Raw genomic sequence first — 16,252 nt, 5'->3', positions numbered from 1 at the left:
TAATAAAGTTTTATTGTAAACAAGATCAAATACAAATAATGTAATTTTTCAATTATTTGTCTCATACAGAGGAAATTTAAACTAAAATGTAAAACAATTTTTAATATTGGACAGCTAAATCACTTCACATATGGAATAAGAAATGGAAGAATTCTTCAATTCACTTTGTAATGTATACCACAGAGTAATTACGTGTAAATAAAGAGGAGGTAAACTGAGACTCTGCTTGTAGATTTTTAATTTTTTTTTTATCATTTTACTGAAGTTTTATTGAGAAAGGACTGGGTTTGTTTACGTGCTTGGGTCCTTTTGAAGAAAAACTTTATGATGTTATTTTTGATAGATTCTTCTCTGCGCCCCTGTCCGTCTGTTCCGTCATCCTGTCGCACCCCACCCCCCCCCAAGACATAAACTGTTAGCGAAGAACGTTGCATGTATAGTATCTGAGAAGGAAAAGGAGTGGCCTCTTTTTTTCTCTGGTCCCTAATTTTTCTCTGGAGACTCCTCAAATATTCCTTTGTATTTAATGAGTACATTCAACAGTAATAATGAAGCTTGTTTCTTATACAGTAGCCTTCAACAAACTGTCATGTAAAGCATAGCTTATTTTCAGTAAATACAGCTAGATCTTTTTTTTTTCATGGGATGTTTCCATTTCTTTCCCAGGAAATCTAGTAAGAGGACTATTCTTTTTTCTTTTCAGACGAGTATATGAAAATTTCTTATTTTACTATGTAAATAGTTGCATAAACATGGGTTTAAGAGCATTCTCTTTGCAACAAGTTTTGAAAAATCTCTGAAAAAAAGCAATGCTTTTCATTTTACGCTTAAAAGCCTTGATCCTATTTGTATCACTTGCCACCAGTCTCTGCTGCCTTCTGATTAGATACAGGCCTAAATCTTGCAATGTAAATCTCCTCAGTTGTATGAAAATACTGTAGACTTTGGCTTACCTAGTACTAGGTTTCTAAGTATACTTGGAATTCAGGGTTTTGAGGGAAAGAGTGAACATAAAGGTACTAAAGAATCTTATGAAGATGTGTCAGGTCTTTCACTCCAGGTGAAATGAAAACATAAATTCACATTATTGTGATCATGCAAAAGAGAAGAGTTAATATTATGTATTGAAATAAGGCAGTTACTTCATATTTTGATCTGAAGCTTGAGGCAATTTGTGTATTATGGTAATGTGAAATTTGTCAAACTTGTATTATACGAACTTCTCATTTGCTTTTTAATTAAAAAAGTTTAGCTTAGTCATTCTGTATGAAACTCAAAACTTTGTGGTGCCGTACCTTCCCTGAATCTGCCTTCTTTCCCCTTCCCCAGCAACAGAGGCCGTCTCTGCCTTCAGGACTTCTGCCCATTTATTTCTCATCTTTGAAGTCCCTCAAATTAAACTTTCCACCTGGTGCTTTTACTAAACTATTTGTTTTCTACTTGCCTGTTAACGTTGGATTAAGCAAGCAGAATATGCATTTCACTAAACTGCTCCCATAATCACTTCCAAAGATGTATTCAATACCGGTTTCTCTGTTAACCACTTACACATACTATATATAGACTTCCATGTGTGTAACTGTACTGTGATAGAAGGATGAATTACCACATGTAAAGTTACGAAGCATTTAGAGTTCCTTGAATTTAATTTGCCTGGTTGCTGTAATCATACAAATCATAGCATTTTGGTCAAGATAAAATAAAATATTTTTTTAAAGATCAAATTAAAATTATGTACTTTAAATAATTTGTTTACTAGGGAGTTTCCTCATTTTGCTATCTTAAACTGCTTGTGTGAAGCCCTGTGCTCATTACCCTGTAGTGGACTCAGACTTTGCCCAGCAGTAAAAGAATCTCTTAAATTTCGTTATTGAACTTCTCTTGTATATTGAAAGATAAGTAAGATGATCCTTAATGCTTCCGAAAGAACACAATCAAAGCAAATAGCTTACAGAGCAGTACAACTAATATTAACTTCCAAAACTTCCATTTCTGTAAACGAAGTAGCTTAAGCTAAGTGATCCTTGTGTTCTTCCCTATCATTGTTTGTAATATTAAATCAGCTGGACTTCTGGTCATTTGTAATTCAGAAACAGCATGAATGGTTTAAGATGCTAGTGACCCAGTTGTTGCTTGCCTGTCCTTCCTGCCAAGGATTCTCTCTCCTGTGATAGATAAAGTGAGTATGTGTGCCTGTGGCTCAGCTGCAGCAGTTCATGGTCCAGTGACTTATTTCACCCTGCCAGTAATGATGGGTTTGTACACGGATTGTGAACTGGAGCTGTTGTGCTGTGGGCATTTGTTGCATTCTTCCACGACCTGTTAGGAGATTGCAAAATGGTAGGGGACACAGCTGTGGACAGGAACTTAAACAGCTGTAGCTATGCGCTGAAGTATGTCAGTCAGATGCAAGTATGAAAACATGAATTTAGGAATGACAATTTAACTTCTGAGAACCATGATTAGTGTATTTTATGTCTTGGGTAGAGTCAGACTTTATGGAGATAGTTTAAAAGGAACAGTATCTTACTCAAATCATTGAGTCTCAGTGGCAGAAAGAAGGTGCCTTTATTGGGACCTAGGGATTATGTGCAATTTTTTTGTCTCCCAGGAAACAACTGAATTTGATGGTCCTTTAGAATGAGACTGGTGCCATGGATTAGATATGCTTCCAGGATTTTTTATTTTAATTTTTCATCTGAGAAGATTGCTTTCTGTGTTTGAAATTTCAGTTCAGAAATTTTAATTTCTAGAGTATGCTCTAATAAAACATTGGTTTACAGATTTGAAAAATCTCCAGGTTTGCCAGGAGAAATAGTCCTTCCACTTCAGCATGCTGGCCTATTTGGGCTTTAATCACAATGCGATAAAGATCTGCATTGCAAACTCTTCGATGCCATGTTACAAAGTAAATACCCAGTTTTCTGTCTGTCTGTTTCTCTCTCTGTGTCGTTACTGGTTTTACATGGATCTTTCTTTCAAGTATTTTTCTAGGTGATATTTTTTCGATGGCGTTGCTAAAAACTCTAGGTTTTTGGTTCACGTGCTTCTCTAGATGACTTGTCTTTCATGGTCCTTATTAGAGATTATAGTATCTCCTTCTTGGTATAGCTTGCAATATTTCTTCCCTATCTAGACAGTTTATTCAGTTCTTTGATCTGCTTTTTAACACTAATTGGAAGGAGATAAATGAACTAGCCATTTAATTTGTTTTGTTCTTGCCCATGGTCAGGTTACAGTATATCTATTTAAGCTTCTCCCTATTCATTCCCCACCCTTTCCACATACAACCCTCTTAGGAAGTGTTAGCTTTGAAGTTTAACGTCTGATATCATTAGTATGTTTTCCTGATACAGGGTTAATGTTGGCATAACTGAGCCGACCACTAGCTGGATGTAGTTTATGAAAAACTTCTGTTGCTAGTCTTTTTATTCATCTACACTTACAGCAGTGGCTACTGCCAGATACCGAAGTGGTCAAATGTTTTGTGGGAGTTTACTTTCTCACTGAAGCTGTATTTAATGCCCATATTTCTAAAATAATTTTAACTATGAAAATGTAAATACATTTTCTGATAGATGCAGCTCAGCCTTATTTTTAAATATTAACAAGTCATGGATGCACTCAGGTAAATATGATTGGTTACTTAATTTTTAGCCAAAAATGTTCTGGTTTTGAGGTGGCTCTTTCAAGGATGTTCTGGCACAAAAAGTACTCACTGTGAGTTATTTGCCTATTTGTCATTTTAAAAATTTATGTGGTTATTTTTGGACACACTTTCATTTTATGTTGTGGTAATAGAAATAACAAAGTATTGGCTTTCTAATAGTTTGTGTTGCTAAATAAAATCATGAGATCTCTTGCTATTTGACAATTTAATGCCATTGTCTTTATTTCTTGACAATTTATGGCGCAGGAGAGGAAATAAAACCCTTTAAACAACTGGTAAATTAATGTGGGAAAAATACATCTAGAGTAATGCTTAGAGTTTAATTTTCCACAGTAGCAATTAAAGATGGTACAGATAAGATTCCACAGAGCACAGACCTCCTCCAGAAATCCCAGAACAGCTAGAAAGGTAAAATGAGGATACAGAGAAACAGTTACTGCCCAACTTTGCAGGAATCTTTAAAATACTATATTTGACAAGTATTTTCTTCATCTCCAAATGCAGAGGTGTGCACGGATTATTGAAAAGTATGAGTGCCTAGTACTCTGTGATAAACAGCAAAACATAGAAGTGCTGCAGAATGTACATAGACAGATGAAAAGTGTGTCTCAGTACAGATGGACGTCCATATCACCTACGGTCTTTCCAGGCATTGATATTTTGACCATCTTTGTAACTGCGTCTGTGACTAAACTTATTGAAACATGAAATTGCACTTCAGTGAATTGCATCTGGTAGTAGGTTGCTTCTGGGTAGTAGCAGTACAGTAGTTATTTTAGTAGTTGAGGTAAATGCCCTCTCACTTGGATGACAGAGTGGATGGTATCGTGAGGGTAATGATCGTGTCAGGGACTGCATGTGGTTCACTCTCAAGTCTCTTTTTTTAAAATCAGAATTCTTGCAGAAGGGAAGAAGTGTTGGGACCATCTTACATCATTGCCAGGAACTAGTCATTCCTGAAACTTCATAGGTTCAGACGACCCGTGGCCAATTCTTGGTCTGCTGGAGCTTGTTGGCAGATTTCAGTAGCCCTCTCTCATTCAGATGCATTTTTTCCTTTTCATGTTCTTCTTCTTGACTTTGAAGGTTAGAAAACTTGGAGGGATAGGGAGAGAAAAAATGCTTAAATTCTGATATAAGACTGGGAGCCATAGCTCTACATACATACAATAGTAATTAACTTAAATGTCATTATGCTGTAAAGTTGCCCTACCCATGGGTGTATCCAGCCTTCAGTGAGCAAGTGCCCAGCAGAGCAGACATTATCATCATTTTGTAAGTCTGCTGCAAGTTGACTCATGTTGGGCCTTTCAGTAGGCAAAGTTTGGGAATTCCAATATTGCTTGTTCCTATTTGAATCTTATTACAGTTGTTACTTTTATTATAATAGTTGACATTCATTATGATGTAGCTGCCTTTATCAAACTTTAGCCATTTAAAAATTCTGTGTTGTCTAAACGGCTATCCAGGATAATATAGCTATGCAGACTGAGAAAATAGTGTTAAACTTCCCATGTATGTGGAGAATTGTGTATATCCTGATTGTTCAAGTTAGGTCGAGTTACTCTTGACTGTATTTTCAATGCATTTGAAATAAAGATCTTCATTATTGCTTTTGTAAATACTGCAAATATTTCTGATAACTTCTCCATAAAAGGAATTGATATGTCCTTTTACCAATAATTACCAATAAAAAAAAGAGGTGCTGGCTGACTGTTCAGAGTTTTGAAATTGGAAGAAATTGACAGAATTATTTTAAAAATCGTTACTGAAGAGTAGTTTCTGTTTAGTGTTATCTTGACAATGGAGGTACATGAGCTTTTTGTCCTTTTCAGTTTAAAAATGGACTCTAAATGTTTTTTAAAATTGGACCATAAACTTTGAAAAGTGAGATGATCACTTCGAAGATTTATTATCAACTTGTTTTATTCTTTCAAAATATCACTGCTAATCTAAGCTTCCAACTTTATTCTCTTATGTCCAGTGTCTTTGTAAACATCATTTTGTTGGGCACTTGTTCCACAAGGCTTGATTTTAGCCTGAGAAGGTATATCCAAGCTCTCTCTTATTCAACAACTGTAATGAGTCACAGTAGCAATTAATGGTAGCAAGAATTGTAATTTTCTGTAGATCTGAATGCAGTTCTTATTAGTGTGTCTTACACCTTCACTTCTATTGTTTTGTGATCTCTATATACCCACACATATACACATGCATGTGAGTGCATTACCGCACACACACACACACACACACATATAAGCATACACTAAAGCTGACTGTCTTTCTGTGCTTACTCTTGTCCCGATAGTGTTTTACTTCTATTATGTGGACAAAGCTGTTTTTAATGACTAAGCTCTAAGTAGTAGTGGAGATGCTTCGACATCCAAACTCAGAGCTGTAAATCGATCAGCATGAATCCTTATTACACATGTATTATACTTGAAGTGTGAAGATTCAGTTGTAGAGTACTAGAGTGAGTCATTGAGACATTATATTTTTATAAAAAAAGCTGTTGATCTGTTACACTGTTGTCATTGCCCAAATCTGTGCTATTAGAGAATACAGTTAAGATTTCATACCCTATTCTTAAATTTTTACTTTTGTAAATAGCTTTCTTGTTGAAGTGGTTCTGGAGTATGGAAAGACACCTGAATTTGATCAAGAATTAGTTTTCCTGGAAGTATGCTGGATGGAATTAGATTGAGTTCAAGGCCTCAGCTTTCGTAAGGCGAGCCACATGTGCCTGTCTGAGGGCATCTTCCATCTCCTGGCTTCTCTCTCTGTTGAGGCAGAACTGGATGGTTCTGCTGCCCTAGCTGGGTTTGTGGAGCAGCTTTGCTTACCCAGGACACGTGGCTGCAGCTCTGTCTTTGGGCGTCTAGGATTGATACAAAGTCAGAAAACAAGGGTCTAAAACAAGAGTGCTATTTGAATATCAGTAACAAAGGCATTTAAAGAAAAAAGAAAGCCGTTGGTCTTGAGCCATTCTTTAGCCTATCCTGCTTATTTCTTTTATGTTATTGTCTCCCTGTTTTATGTTTTATTGTATGAATATGATTTTTACTCATATATAAAGTGTTACTGAATTACAGAGATACTTAAGCGTGGTTGCAATCACATCATTCTGAATAAGAAAATGTTTCAGTCAATGAAACTGTTTTGTATTTTTTCTTGTAACTTATATTGTGGGTTAGTGATTGTGCCCTATATAAGTGTACTGGTAAAATAAGCCATAGTAGAGAATGTTTCCAGATACTTTGTTGTCATCGCTGTTGGATTGTTTGAGTGGTATTTAAGTTTTAGTCTTCATCCTCTAGCATTCTGCTGAAGGGTTCCCAGTGGGAGGTTAGTATAGGCAAAGCTAAGCAATGTTTCTAGAGCAGAGTCGCTACCTTCTGGAGATTATGAGTTTTTAACAGTACAGACATGGGCTGTTTTCTCCCGTGTGGCCTCAGCACCATCAAATGGGTCCAAGGTTGTTTATGTACTAGTATAGATGTAGCTAGAGATACTCATGATGTGTATGTAAATTACTGTTGTACGTTGAGGAAGATGTTTGAATATTGCTATGAAAGATGATATAAACCTATTTAGCTTACTGTTTCACTTAGCCATCACTATATAGAGGAAAACTAACAGTTCAGTTATGTCCATTTCCAAGATTGTACTCTTGCATAATCTTTCTTGGAGACACCACATAATCGTGTAAGTGGCTGGTAAAATTATGGTATTCTGACTGGACAGGTTTGTCAGGCTGTTTCTTCTTTTGAATTAGTTGCTCAGTTATTAGTATTAATGAACCTTTTGCTGAGAAAGGGCAATTTGAGATGGGAAGGGAGCAAAAATTTATTATTTAACAGTATCTTTTACAGCATTTTAATTTTTCTTGCAGTGTATCCCTGTATCGGGGAAATTGCCGACCTCTCCGGTTTGAGCCACCGATGCTGGATTTCCATGAACAGTAAGTTGAAAAGTCTTTTGATCTGTTTAGTTATAAAAATAGGAAAAAAAAAAAAAATTCAAGAGCATTTAAAACTGATGGAGAAGGTTGTATACATAAATTGCATTGATTGATTGTCCGTAGGTGTAGTTGAACTACTTGTTCCAGAGAGCTGGTGTACTTGGTCTTAAACATCATGTAGTGACCTATCAGCTGCCATGGTTTTGGTAGTATAGGTACTTGTACAAGTGCCTAAAAAGTAAGTACAGCTGCTCTGCAGTGTGGAAACAGTTTTAAGTCTAGAACTTAGTATACTGAGGTGAGATTACCTTTCTGCTTGTACATAATGTGTGTCAGGGAGCATCTACTGTAGCATATCCATTTTACTGTTGCTTTGGTGGCAAAAAAACTTTGTCAGTGGATCTGCAGCTATTAGAACAGTAATGTAGAGTTGTGAAAATACAGCCTCGAGGAGAACAAACAGCCTCCAGGAACCTAGCTCCATGCTCCACCTTGCAGCTGGTTGCTGTTTTGATTCTCAGCGGCTGAATGTAATGGTTTACAGCAAACTTAGCTATGACTTCTCTAAAAGATAAAAGAAGGGGAGGAGGAAGGAAGTTTAACAGTTTCAACAGTGTACCTGTTTGTAATCAGTTCCTCTGAGAACTACTTCAGTCTTAACTTTTCTTACCAGTTACTGGTTACTGTGTATAGGTAGCTACAATCCTTCTTGTTAAGGGCCAAATCAGTTCTGGAGTTGGTGTACACCGATGCAGTCTCTGTGCGTGATTGATACTTTGACAAAATATAAACTGGAGTGAGGACATGTCAAACATTTTGTTGACAGTTCAACCTGGAAGAAAGAAAACAGCCCAGGTGTGCCTCAGCAGACTATTGCTTCCCCCATTCTCAGCCAGCACTGCTGCTGGATGAAAGACTGCTTTATTTACAGATCAGCCTTGGATTATTAATAAAAATATAGTACCCCTTGTCTGTAGGAAAGACCATTGTACAGAGTGGTGAGTACAGAGATGTGCAAGGAAGCTCCTGTGTATCGACATGGGGTATACTTCTGTGTTTCTGAAAGAAGAGAAGCTGTAACTACTCTGCAAACAATATACAGTTTTCCAGAAATAACCTGTATTCAAAAAAACAAGCGTAATGCCACTAAACAGCAAAGCTATATGAAAATGCCTCATTTCACAGAATTTATTTGTGCTCAGTCTAACAAAATTATAACTTTTACTTCTGAGTAAAGACGTAATAAATGATTCTGTCCCATCTTCTTTATTCCTTCAAAATTTTGGAATCTGGCTTTTGATGTTGTGTGGTTTTGTTGTTTTGTTTTCTGTAATGTCAGTAAGTGGTCCTAGGTGAGAGGATATTGAGCCTTTAAATTGAATAGTAAAATACCTAGTGGTAAGTCCTGCTCTACTGCATCTCTGCTATAACAAAATTAGGTTATAGTTAACAAATTATACTGGTGAGTGCAGTACAAACTCAAACTTGTAAAGCAGTTTGCTCTTTGTTAGAGTTACTGTAAACTTACCTATTGTTTTGAAGATATTTTCTCTTAAAATTTTAAAATGTTTCAGTTTGTAGTAATTACAGAATTTGACATTTGAAATGTATTTTATACACCTTTTTCTAATATTGAGTAAAGTGTTTTGTTGATGTGCTCTGAAATATCTTGCTTTTAAAGGTCATGTATAGTTTGCATGCTTATCTGAAGACAGCTACATTTGTTTCTTTGCTTTGTGGATTTCCAAGGATTGTGTTTTGGTTTGTGGTTTTTTTTCTTCTTCTTCTTGATAAAAGTAGATCCCAGACAGTATCATAAATACTTGAAGCTGTTCTTCATTATATTTTGGCTTTTTATGTAAGCTGTTCTTGTCAGAGCTGAAAGCACTGAAGAAATAGCGTTGATCTAGTACACTGTTAAAGTAGTGCAAATCTCTTACTTAGGAAGGGCTCTGTACAATAAATGCAGAACTGCACTGGGGGATCGCTGCCTTCTGTCAGTTAAAATAAGGAACCTTCATGTTAGATCTTGGTTCATTATGTGTTCTGTTTATTTTTTTTCTAACAGTACATGGTGGATTAATTTATCTGTTGTAGTTCTCAGGCAGAAATTGTCTTCTGATTTATTAAAGCTTCAGAAAGATGTCAAAATTAGTTTTAGAAAATATTTAGATATGGAGCCTCAAAGTTCACTTTAAAATCTGTACTTGGCATTTAAATAAAAATGGACCAACTCTGAGAAATGCTGAGTAACTCAGCCTTATGGTGGGAACAAACTGCAGGTGCCAAGCACCCTGGAAGTCAAATAATGCAGATTTAAGCTTTTGGCTTTTTTGCCTTTTAAAATAGACAGGGTTTTCACATTCAAATTCTGGCTTTTCTTTCTTTGTTGATAATGGATTTTATGAAAAGCAGAAAATGCATATTTATTTTCTAAATATATATTGTACCTAAACAGTGTTTTGTTAATAGGTAGCATGTAGCATTTAGTAGAGCAAGCTTGTTCAAAGTTCATGTTTATGCTGAGCTGTCAACATGTGTCATTCCTAGGCTGAAGAAAGTTGTAGTATTTAATTTCAGTTGTAAGCTAACCCATTCTTCCTATGACGTTTTTGGTCTGCTAAGAGTGTGTGAGTTTAATCAGATGTTTCAAAAAAATGCCAACTTGAGCAGGAATAATATTTATTAAAAGTAATTTTATCTAGGGATCTCAGAAAAATCAAAATCAGTATTAAGTTGATAAATAGGTGCTGTAGACACACTTCTGTGTTCCACCTGGAGATGAGATTACAATGGCCTTACACTTCTGTTTTATAACAGTTGGGGGTTTTTTTTAATCCTGTTTTAATATAAAATAAACACTACCATGTCCTACCACTTTGAAGGCAGTCCAGGTAATCTCACATTTATCAAAGGAAATGTATGCTGTATGTTAGGATATGCAAATCTTTAGCTCATTTGAAGAGATCCCAAATGTTCTCTGTATACATTAAGCCTCTGGGAATGGGGTGGAACTGAGGCAGGTTCTCCCGTATCACTGCTCCAGGGAACTGCTTGGACTAAGTGAAATACTCATTTGGTTATTTAATGTGAAAGCCTCCTGCTTGTGTTTCTGAAGCAACACCAGTCTTCCTCTGGAACAAATTCTGCAACATGTTGGATATCGGAGATTTGGGGCTTTAAAGAAAACAAGCAAAAAAACCTCCACCCAAAACCAACTCCACAACTAGCTGCCTTTATTCTTAGCTGCGTTCTGTTCCGTGTAATCTCTCTTTTAATCTGTTACTCTCCCCTGTTGTTAAATGGGAATGGAATAATTGAGGTGTTCTAACATACGAACAGTAACCATTACGTCATCTTCCATAGCTTTGGGAGTTGGTTGCTCAGAGGCTATTTTGGTAAAACAATCATTACCTATACGGCTTTCTGTGTTTGAGACAAGTCTTCATATTAGAGCTCTTGCAGGTGACCCATCTGGGTGAAGACTGAAGATTACTGTTGCAGGGCAGTTTATATTCGATTCTTGCACCTGCTTTGTAGGAGAACTTCATAGATCTTGATACATTGCCTTCATCTGCATTAATTCAACTCTGATGATATCAAAAGTAAAGTTTGTAAGCTCTTCACAATTAAATTTTTGTTAGAAGCAACTTCTGGTAATAGAGCACTTGGGTATTGAGTATTTTAGGATACTAATGCAGAACTGCTTACCATCAAAATTTTAAAATGTGGAATTATTTTAAAGATGAAGTTGACATCTTAATCCTGCTTCATAGAAATGATTGGTAAAGTGTGAAGGGATACTTTTAGCAAATGGTCAGCATGTGCTTCTGTGGTGAATGGGAGGTTCTTGCTTCACTCAATTTGAGCAAGGTCCCATTCTCTAGGCAAAGTTTTCTTGTTGGTAGGGCAGTATTCTGAAAATCTGTCTTCCGGTTTTATGTTGATAAACAATGTCACTTTGCATTTCCTTTGAAATGTTTTCCTTAGGGGATTTTTGTAATTTTTTCATGTTTCTTGTTTGTGAGCTCTAGTATTTGGCAGGATATTCTATGAAAGCTTGAGCTGGCCTTGAAAGCAATTGCTTGGTAATGCTCAACTATTTGAGACCTTCTTGCAGGTCTTAAGACCTTACATTGTTTGAAGTAACGTAAGAGGATGGGAAGTTTAGCAAATTGGTCTATTTTCTTCAAGAACTCTAATCTCTTAACTTAATCTTCACTTAATAGTGGAGAGTTTTAAGAACTAGAGAGTTCATCCAAATTGCTAGTTTTCTTACATTTTAAACAAGTATATTTACAAATGGTGAAAGGACCTATAGGGTACCTAAAATGTGCAGCCAAAAGTTTACACAGTACATTTGTGAGAGTTTGTTGGAATTTTAAAAAAATGTTGCAAAATGAATTGTCCATTTCCCTTGGAGTTTGTTAAATGTAAGAAACTGTTGACGGTAAATTGACATTTAGTCCAGATCTATCTCTGGTTTTGTTCGCATATCATGCTAGAGTGCAAAATGCTGCCGAAGCAAATAATAGTTTATTACACTCTTAAATTCATTCAAATCATAGTTGGTGACATGATTGGATAAGACTCTACTACTGGTGTTCTGTATACGGGGTCTTGCTTACTGTTTGGAAAAGGTACGATTTGTTGTATGTGATCTAAGTTAGATTCCTAACATAAAATGGGGCATTTGCTCCATTTAGTATGTTACATGGGCACTAACTTTTTGTGAAGTGTAGTATAAAAGAACTTTCTTGATTTGTTAAAAGCCAGAGAAATCTGGAAGCTGAGAAACAATTGGTCTATAGGCTAGTACATATACAAACCCCAAACCCTTCTGTTTTCTTTTGCTTTTCCGAGTTAAAGATGCATTTGCATTCTCAAACTTATGTGCTTCAGTTATTCTAACTTCAGTTAAAGAAGCAACTTGCCTGTGTCACTCAACCAGTGATGCATACAATTTCATGTGAAACAGGAAGAATGCTTTAGTCACTAATTCTCTAGTCTTGCACATCATGCAGGCTTCCTTCACCTAAGGAACTAGCATTTTCTTCAGAATTGAGTACAAAAGGCATTCCCTTTCAGTCTCTAGAGGTAGCCTTGTAAGACCAGCTCGTTTCATTTCATTAAAAGTAGCTGGATACATTACAAGTCATACCCAAGTTCTTACTGTTGGAGCTCACTCTCTCTGATCTTCTGACTGGAGAACCATCTGCATTGGTTCAGGAAGTTCCCAAGCTGCATATATTTAGAGGCTAGGAGAGTTTTCTGGGCACCTGACTTTGTATGCTTTCCACATTATTACACTTTGGCCTTCTAGGCATCTCCTGTTCGCTCCTGTCTGACACAGGATACTGATCTGACCCACGTGAAACTTTTGATACGCTGCACGGCAACTGGTCTTACAATTGTTTCAGCAGTTGCCAAAGATACTAAAAAAAAAAAAAAAAGGGGGGGGGGGGATAGATTTGTTAAACTCTCAAATGCATGAGGAATTTACCTGAATTGAATCTTGAGTATATTTATCTATATTCCCAGCATTCCAAAATCTAAGTGAGAAGCTTTTGGTTGGCTTCAGTTCTCTTTCCAGTCTCATTAGAAAGAATAGGAGATAGAAGAGGAAGAATGTATCTGCTGAATTTATATCCTTTGCTTTTCAGTAATAAATTTGTATCCGTTTTCATAAATCAAGCGAGCGTTTTACAGAGGTATCTATATGCAGTAAGAAAAAATGTAATTACTCTTTTAAAAAGGGCATTTTCTCAATCCATATTTGCTTCACAGTGAGTAGCTAGATATTTTTGCAAGTTAAGTTTGAGCCAATAACTCAAGGACTTATCTCCCCAACTTTTTGCAGGAGCTGGTTGCCTTTGTTAAAAGAATCTACCTCTTGATCCCTAGAGCAGCAATGAATTCCATTACAAGCACATGCTTAGAATACACTGCAGATACTAACTCAGACATTGGAAAGAGTTGAGTTGCAGCACTAAAGAAGGTGAACACAAGATTCTTTACCCATTTGAACAGGCACCTCACCCTTGTTAATTATCATCTTCTCATCTAGGTTGTCATATCTGCCTTTTATCAGTGTAGGTGGACCTAGCATTATGCAGGAACAAAAGATCAGGAGCAAAATCTTACATGCTTTGACAGTTCATGTTTGCCTGAAGGTGTGTGTATGTGTCAGCTTCTTGCAATGAAAAGTGCTAGCTGTGACTGCTCCAGGAAATTCTGCTGCAAAATTTGGCACCAGATAACACTATACTTGTGCAGATCATTGCGGCTTGATAATCTGCAGCCTGGAGAGCATCCCTTATGTGATTATTGCCTGGGATGTAGGTTCATTAAAGGTTTCTGGTGCACACTGCTTTACCTGGATTTTACCATGTCTGTTAGCAGAAAAAACAAGTGAGGTTTGTCCTATTTCTGTAGATTTGGCTAACATCAAGCTTAAAGAATATAAGGAAAGCTGTATCTGAGCAAAACGTAATACTGGACTCATTGTTTCAAAAGCAGAATGGTCAACAAATAGTAAAATAAAACATAGTCCTAGCAACACATTTCCTTTTTAGTGACTTCTGCCTTTATCAGCTATAATTACACTGTGGTGGTTTAGTCTGGAATCTGAAGTTAGTGGACTGTGATGTCTGTCATGGCTGCTTCCCTACTAGTTGTTTTTATAGGCTTTAGCCTCTCAAATATACTGTCTTATTCCTTTCTTTTTGGAACTGAAAAAGCATGAAGGCCTTAAAAGATTGTTAATATTGGAAACATTTCCTGGGATAATGAGTGTTACTTGCAAACTACATTTCTGACAGGAACAGGCTGGCTTCAGTATTACCCGTTCATTCAACATAGTTTTCTTGGCTTTGTGGTGTTTCACACATTATGCATCATAAAAAGTGTTGCTTAAGTCAACTCTGATCTTAGGTTTTTGGTACACAGCTGGCTCTCTGTAGACACCACAGGTGATATGCTAGTCATGTCGTTTGCTCACATGTAATACAGTGCTTAAAATCTCCCTCATCTTCTCTCGCTTCCTGCTGTTGTGGTTAGCGGGCAACTGTTCTGCTTGATTCTTGTTTTCAGCTCTTAAGCTCCTCTTATGAAGACTGATTGGAGTGCGTTGTAGTAGAGGAGGAGGACGGTTTCCCCATCTTGGGGAGCTACTGAACATGCTCTGGGGAAGAGAAGTATCCATAAACTGCACTGTGGCAAGCAAAAGAGTTGCAACAGGGTGCTGGGAGCATGTCTTCCAGTGAGGAGAATGAGAAATTGCAGCGAGAACCAGGGAACAGACAGCTGATCCTCAGGAGGGACTGAAAGAGCTTTCTTCAATGTTGAAGGAGTTGGACTATTTTATCCCCCCCCCCCCCCCCCCCCTTTTTTTTTGGCATTGTTAGAATCAGAGGGCACTTGTTTAAGGCATGACCACTTTCTCTAAACAAATTTGCTGCAAAACTGCTGACTGTTATAAAAGCTTGCTTATGCTTTTCACAGTTACCAAGCAGATAAAATACTCAAGCCTATCTGTACTGATGTCAGTGAAGGAGTGTTTGAAGCAGTGAGTTCAGAATTCAGGGGGTGTTGGGTAACTCTGTATCAGCAGACGCCATTCTCAGTTGTGCATTTGTGGGTGGTTTTAGTTTTTTGGGTTGGGTTTTTTTTTTTGTTTTTTTTTTTTTTTGCTAGGGGTGGGGTAGAGATGGGGAACTTTGGAGGGTTGGCTCTCATTCAAATTCCTTCTCTGACAAGCTTTTCCATAGCAAATGGAGAACAGGTGTATAGGTTTACTGTTTGATTCCATTGATCAACAATGTAGCAGTTACAGCAGTTAATGCAAAACATCACAGCTGATAAACCATTTCCCTTTCTAATATCTGCACGTATACTGGTAACAGATACAAATACTTTTATGTTATGGCTTAACATGGATGTTATGGTTACCTGGGTTTGTACAGGTTTTAAAATGTGAGGAGAGAAATTGTTGTCTTTATTACTAGTTAAGTTAGAGAAGTGAAAATGAGATTTTTTTGACAGCGAAAGAAGGATCAAGAACAAGTGTTTGGAGACATGAAATTAGGAGGACTCAGCAGGCAAAGCAAAGAGATTTACAGTAGTAGAGTGCAGCTATATTCTACTGTTAGTGATGATGCAGTTTATTGAAGGTTAATAATTGTGTCTTTGAGTTAATATAATGGTCTTTAGCATCTATCTGTTTAGCCCGTGTTTCATAAGTAGGAGGTTCTGTTACCGCAGTCACTTTGTAAATTGTGATATAGTTTGATTACTGTCACTACGTCCTCCATTTAATGCAACATTTAATTTACAGCAAACTTAAGTTGCTGTATCTATTGAGACACCCCGTCCCCCTCCAAGTTGAAAAACTGTGCAACTGCAATAGTACTTATTAATTTGGCCTGTTAAAGTTAACTGAGGACGGCAGAACAACTGCCTGTTATTGGTCATCATCACTTCAGGTACTACAGATAGTAATTCTTGTCAATAGTTTTGCGGTCCTTGCAATGTTTGGAGCAGGTGACATGGGAGGGAGTGCTACATGGAATACATGTAGCCTGAAAGTTGAGTTAACTATTTTGAATTCCAAAATTTAATTT

General features: G+C 36.8%; 1 protein-coding gene across 1 annotated transcript in view; it reads left to right on the top strand.

Annotated features, from left to right (window-relative positions):
- TMEM131 (transmembrane protein 131) overlaps window positions 1–16,252 on the top strand; it is a 103,793-nt gene that overhangs the window by 35,109 nt on the left and 52,432 nt on the right. The window contains 1 exon segment of the mRNA XM_059815445.1: window positions 7,563–7,631. Coding sequence (XP_059671428.1) covers window positions 7,563–7,631 — 69 coding nt within the window.

This window comes from Gavia stellata, chromosome 1 (assembly GCF_030936135.1).
Source record: "Gavia stellata isolate bGavSte3 chromosome 1, bGavSte3.hap2, whole genome shotgun sequence".
NCBI lineage: Eukaryota > Metazoa > Chordata > Aves > Gaviiformes > Gaviidae > Gavia > Gavia stellata.
Note: the sequence above shows the minus strand (reverse complement) of the source record. Positions and strands in the feature narration are given on the sequence as shown.